General features: G+C 36.9%; 1 protein-coding gene across 7 annotated transcripts in view; it reads left to right on the forward strand.

Annotated features, from left to right (window-relative positions):
• Nucleotides 1-1340, forward strand: part of LOC149217953 (uncharacterized) — an 81822-nt gene extending 80482 nt beyond the window's left edge. For 5 of the 7 annotated variants that reach the window (XM_089393092.1, XM_089393093.1, XM_089393090.1 and 2 more), the window contains 2 exons: nucleotides 555-631; nucleotides 902-1340. In XM_089393092.1, coding sequence (XP_089249218.1) covers nucleotides 555-631; nucleotides 902-971 — 147 coding nt within the window. In that variant the 3' untranslated portion in view covers nucleotides 972-1340. The remainder of the gene's footprint in view (nucleotides 1-554; nucleotides 632-901) is intronic. The other 2 variants (XR_016251294.1, XM_089393095.1) reach the window with 1 other exon arrangement.
• The last annotated feature ends 5540 nt before the right edge of the window (nucleotides 1341-6880 follow it).

Raw genomic sequence — 6880 nt, forward strand, 5'->3', positions numbered from 1 at the left:
TCAAACTCTAGGCGAAACGTTTCACCACGTTTCCAGTTCATTTGGTATATATTTTTGCATTTTCTGCTATTTCAGGGGGGTTGAAATGCTGAGGTGTCAGGGTTTCCTGCTACCTATACATAGGTATATACATATGTAGCATATACATATGCATGTTTGTGTTCACGCACCCATAATTATAGTAGTTTTGTCCTAGGTTTATAAGTTCAAGGAAGACATTTTTATTTGTATAATTTAAATTTTTATAGCTTTTAGTAGTTATTTAAAAGTTGATGTTTTGAAATTACTCAACTATACATTAGTTTTAGGTACTAATAGTTGATACTCTCTATCTCTCATGATGTCTATCTGCCTTCCTGTGTACTTACACGAGTATAAAGTGTCATCGGTGTGTAAACACGGTTATTTATGCCAGGAAATGATTAACCGATACATGTATGCAGTGTGCACTATGCACTGAACAGGGAAAGCTTTTCTATATTTCATATATGTAATCTCATATTTGGAAATTTGAATGATTACCGTTTTATGCTGTGGCATATACAATGGTTCAGATCAATGCATATGAATTGTTTTATGATTCATTAAGCACTATAAACAGTCAAGGAAGCAATGCCGCTTATGAATCAAGGTTAGTTGATCTTGCATCATAGCATTTACGCATAACACCTTCCAATTCAATCTTTGCACATTCACCCAAATCTCTTATTGATACAGCATTTTAAAGCTGGAAGGTCATGCGAGTTTTTTTTATTTGCCTTCATGCATTTGAGACATTCATGGAATTTCTTTTGAAGATGTTTATATTTAGACTGAGGATCTCACCCATGCTTTCTCTCATTGATTGTACATACTTTCAAGCCGAGAATTATTGTTTAACGAGATATTTAATACCTGACAGGCCGTGCTGCCCAGGATCAAGTGTGGACGAGCTCGGTATTGGGCGATCACATTTGTTTTTATGTTCCTAGTTTTTGGTATTTGGGCTTCAAGGACAAGAAGTACACGATCGTCTTGATTATATTGTTATTTAATTTCATGTACATAAAAAGATCAGCTTGCATAAAACAATCTATAGTATTAGACTCATTCTTCTTAACCACTGAAGATGACGTGAGGGATTATGGGTAGTGTTGGTTACGTAAAACAATCTATAGTATTAGACTTAATTATTCTTAACCACTGAAGGTGTCGTCCGGGATTATGGGTGGTGTTATTCTATGATAGAACAATAGTCACATATCGATCATTAAGTCTTCGGAGCTCTGCATGAATTACGTTTGTTGGTATTCTATTGTAAATATTGCTGATCTAATTTCAAGATATTTTGAAATGATTCATGAATGATTCTTGATGAATCAGCTTTTAGTGCAACTGTCAACTCTTAGTTTTTGAAAAAAATAAGATTAGACTTCCTGGACCAGCTGTAGTATATTAAAATTTCTTGGTGATCTCCAATGTATCTGTTCCGGGTATACCAATTAAATTGAAAGAGATCCTTGCATGAGAGTAATTCATTCGTGCTTAAATTAGTTCTATATTGGAAAATTTTCCTCACTTTCCCATTGGATATTAGACATTAATAATAACATGTTCCAAGTACTACAGATTTTTGAACATTTAGATGTAACTAGAGCTTCCTTGTTAGGCATACCGTATTTGTTGCCCAGCTAAAAGACAACGAACCATTATATTCCTTTCTATTGACTTGTTCAGTGGTTTCATTTATGTCTTTATGATTTTCTTTTTATTATTTCACGTACACCTTCTGAGATTATTGTCTTACCTAGGAAAGGCTATAAATGATATTTAGGTAATTAAGGGTGATGATGGGTAGATCATACGTAAGGCTTGATTCCAGTGATAGGACTGTATTCGCCAGTGACATTTTTCCTTTTGATGTCAGAAGTTCGTGGTAGTTTTCATGTTTCACATCATAAGATATTGGTTTCAGTTTTAACGATTTGACATTCCTGAGGATATTTTCATGTAAGTTCATCTTGAATGTGGGCTAATCAGTGAGACACTAAATAATTAGGTATATAATTTGATTTTATTTTATTTTTTCCACAAATTTTGGCATTAGATGGTAGAGCCATCAACCTGTTCTTGCATGTGTTTGTTTGCAATTATTGTTCTGGCAGACACCATTTGACAACGAGGACTTTGATTTTATCACCGTTACTGATTTTCTATTAATCCACAGAAACAATGAACAACCTATGGTGTAGGATCTTACATTTGCAAGTTTGTGTAAGCGCTAGTATTCATTGTGAAAATCCAACAGAAATATCCGGTGTTCTGCTTTTTTTCAGTGAAATACTCCGGCATCATAAATCGTTTGTAACTTTGTAGTCTGCTAAGCCACTAATGCAGCTAACAGCAACCATTGCTGATTCTGTTATAGGTAGTTTCTGAATCGACGAATAGCATATGCACTTGCATGTGAATATATACTCGCATTATTAAGTTTCTTGCATTTTCTTCTGATAAGTGCATGTATAATATATTGAGACAATATTAACAATGTTGGTATTAGTTTGAATGGCATCCTAAAATTTCAGTCTTTCACCTGGATTACCTGAAAGCTATCGTTAAGTGCATGTTTCCTTGTGTTGAGGACATGGCTAGCATGCTTACTGACATTATAGAGCTAGTAGACTATTCCTTTTATGCCATTTTCTTCGTAACAATGATTCTAATTGTGGCTATTAATTTGTGAGTGAGAGGATATAAAGGGAAATTGATGGACAACTTTGGAGACACATTGAGTGGGTCAATTTTTAGAGACACTAGGAGGGTTTTAGCAGCAGTGATTAAGAGAAAATTATTTGGAGCTTTTTGCTATCAATATTTTTTTGTAGGAGGCCGAGTTTTTCCCAGTGAGGCTGTGAGCTTCAGGAGGAGGTCAAATTGATCAATAAATTCGCAGGAGGATGCCGACATGATTTTCCAGAAGGCAGTGTGAGTCTTCCAGAGGCTAGATCGAATTTCCTAGAGGGGGTGCGAGTTCACCAGAGACCAATGCGAGTTTGCTGAAGGCCGTTTTAATTTTCTAGGAGGCATATCAAGTTTCCAGAGTGTAGTGCGAATTTCCAGGAAGAGCCAGTGCAAATTGCTAGAAGTTAGTGTTTTGTTGGAGGCAGTGTGAATTGCAAAAAGGGAAACCGTGGGGTTTTCCAGATTAGCAGAAGTGAAGAAAATATTTTGCCTAAGCTTAGCTAGTGTCAGACAAGCAATTGTAATTTCTCAATAGCAGTTTATTTGTTGAAGATTAATAATAAAGCTCTCATATTTGAAAATTGGTTTTCCCCACATAGGGGTTTTTCCAGGGGCTTTTGTCCAAAAATATCGGTGTATATTCTGTGATTGGTTTCTCGTGTATTTTCTGTTGCAGTTTATTTTATAATTGGTGTTGTTTATGCTATTATTCGTAACTTCCAGCAAAAGAATTAATTTGCTGTAAATAAGTAGCAGGAAATAATTAACTAGTTAATAACACCATCTGGGTAGCCAGAATTTTACATGGTATCCTAGCAGTGAAGTGCTGAGGTTATTTGTGATCTAAGCACAAGGGCTTCATAATCTATTCAGATTTATTGGGTTTTTTTGTTCGAGGGTTTCAGAAATGGCTTCCGCTGGATTGAGAGATCAGGACAAACTTGATGGTGCATCAAACTTTGGTGTCTAGAAATCCATAATCTTATTATTATTGGAGGAGCATGGACTGAAGGAATATGCTACGACAATTGTAGCCGTACCAACATATCTGATGCAATTAATGGTTTACCAGAAGGAGGATGCCAAAGCTAGGCGCATAATCCAAGATCGGGTTAAAGATCAATTGTTCCCCATATTGTAGAATTAGATGCAACCAAGAAGATGTGGGATGCCATCTTGAAGTTGTTCCAAAATGTTACTATAAACACGAAGTTGATCCTCAAAGATAAGCTAAGAAACACTAAGATGAACAAAGAAGAAGACATAGTCAGTGACCTCACTAGGATCAGACTTGTAAATGATGAGTTAGCAGATGTCAGAGAGAAGATAGATGATGACGAGCTTGTGAGAATTGCCTTAAATGGGTTCTTAAAGTAGTGGAATGTGTTTATTCAAGTGATTAATGGATGACAAGACCTTCATGATTGAGATCAGTTGTGGAGTGATTTCACTTAGGAGCTTAGGTTGAACCTTGTTAGTGGCAACAACAGTAGGAACCAGAAACATGAGGATGGCAAGAATGTTGTTCTAGCAAGAAAGGGCATATCCAAGAAGGGATCAAGCAAAGGGCCTAACCCCAAGGGAGAGAAGAAGCAAAAGGACTTAAGTAAAATCAAGTGTTGTGGCTGTGGTCAACATGGACACTATGTCAGTGAATGCACGAACATCATGTTGAATAAAGTGTAACTAGGTTTGAAATTTACAAATGTAATTTTGATCTTTGTACTTGTCAAGTAAAAGTTTTGTTTTTTTTTTTTTTGAATTACAAGAATGAGTTTTTTGCTCATTCCATAGGTCTAGTCAAATGGTCAAAATCATGAGCTCTTCTTGAGCATATTTGTAATGTACATGAAGCTGCCTAGTGTCTAAGAACAACCCTCCAAGATCAACATAATCCTCCTGAAGACAGGCAAGCAAATCGATGGAAAACTCTGTCACATTGGCCAGCAAAAATAACTTAAAATGAAGTCACGTCGGCTAGCGAAAAGGACACAACGGATCACTTGGTTATGTCGACTCATTATGGAGGCATGACCACTATGTATACCCACCTAGGGTCACCGCATATAGGAGGAATAAGATCTCACATTCTTTTGAAGAAACTCTGATAAGAACCAGGTCTGCAACTCCGCATACAAAGAAGTATATTCTCGGATGGGATAATTTGGAACATGATTTCGGTAATAAGGTACAATAATACCTTCGCATTCCACTCTGAGATCTCAGTTAAGTTCAAAGCACTGGAACTTGGATGGGTACAAAACTATGTCTCTTTGCATAAAGATGAGACTTCGGAAAATATCTTTGTGATCTTAGATAAGAACTATTATAATGATTACCTTCTTGACATAAGTCTAAAGAAAAGGATCTCGGTGCTACTCTCTGCGGTCACAACCTTGAGCTCAGTGATGATCTCAATGGTGACTCCATCTCAAAGATAGAATCTCAATAAAGGGGCAACTATGGTGAAAACAATGAAGATCTCGATGGTGCATACACAATGATGATATCGGAAAGGCACAGTAATGATGATGATTTCAATAGTATGAAGAAGAGGATTGATGTCTTGGTCTTGGAGTGGCTCAGTCAGTCAAGGGTTATGGTCTTGGTGTTAGTCAATGAGAATCTCTATAAGAACAACTATGTGCGGGTTTTCCTCTCCAAGAGGGAGAGGTTTTGGCCCTGGAAGAATGCCACTTCTTGTGTTCTTGTCTTTTTGTTTTGGTAGCAGTTTGATGAAGCAAACACACACATTAATAATAAGAAGAAGATCAAGCTAAGATAAATTTTAAAAGCACTTCACAAATTGTTATCATGCTAAGAAGAATCACTCTAACTCTAAGTGCCCTAGATTCTTCAACATGGTATCAGAGCTAAGGTTCAGAAGTCAAAGAAAGGGCAACAAAGAGACACTTAAAGGATCAGATTCAAGGAGGGCATCAAAACAAGTTGAAGGAATTGAAAGATCAGTCTTCAACAAGAAGTATACAACAACAAGACAATTCAAGATCAAGTAATCTAAGATAAATTGAAGTCCCAATACCATTGCTCAGAATTCAGATCACAGTCAAAAGAAGTACCTCTCACAGTTTCAGTGCTAACCCCAAATTGGGTGTCATTACAATCTATGTCATACCACAGAAAATACAGAACTCGAATTGCCTGTAATTTTCGGATGGTACAGGAAGTTCAGATTTTCGGAGGGCAGTCACAGGAGGTATTTCAGAGGTCACAGTGAAGAAGTTTCAGAAGTCTGTCTTGGTGATCACAGTCTCGGTGATCACAATCTTGGCCTACAGAAGCAACCTCAGATGCCACAGAAAAGGGCTCAGATCTGTGTCCTCACAGTCTCGACATACTTGTGATAAGGAGGATCTCAGTGATCACATAATGACACTCTGTCTTGGCATATATTCTAGGAGCGGTCATAGATGTAATTATGGTCTTAATATAATAGACACAGTCATGACCTTGATGGAGAAGATCATTATCTCGGTGAATCTAAGTGCAACTCTCATATATCTCAGATCTCGTTGTTATCTCGTTGAGGATACATGAGTGATGATCTCAGTGTTGTAGCGGGGATGATGGATCTCAATACCATAAAATGATCATCATGGCAAGCAACATCAAGACTCTATGGTTCTACACAATGCTGCATACTACAAGGTTCCATAATCCACTTATGTGATAGCAAGACAATGCTATCTCAAGTTGATAAAGAGGTTGCGAATCATAAGAATCAGATGTATAATTCGAAGAAACTTGAAGACATGAAGGCAAGATTCATACCATTGCATCAAGGATCTCATTCGGAGGAAGCATCAATGCATCCCGCCTCAACCTTCATCAAAGCAATCAAGGTGAAGATTTCATCTTCACATAACAAGTAAGTATCTTTTCAATTTATGGAAAGGGAAGCTTATAGGTCTCCTCTGAATTTATGGAAAGGGAAGCTTATGAAAGATCCCCTCACATAGCAATATTGGAGACATCAAAGTGATGTAGGTGATAAACTCATTCTCTAAAGATGCAATGAAGAAGGTCACATATTCTTCATGAGAGTAAAAGAGTATCAAGGATATCTTCATAAGATCCCATCTACAAGATCTAGGAAGGAAGATAATCATCATCATTCTAACTGATAGGCAAGGTAACA

The sequence above is a fragment of the Pinus tabuliformis genome, chromosome 1_1 (assembly GCF_031772625.1).
Source record: "Pinus tabuliformis cultivar Carrire ecotype Pingquan chromosome 1_1, CPIR1, whole genome shotgun sequence".
Classification (NCBI taxonomy): Eukaryota; Viridiplantae; Streptophyta; class Pinopsida; order Pinales; family Pinaceae; genus Pinus; species Pinus tabuliformis.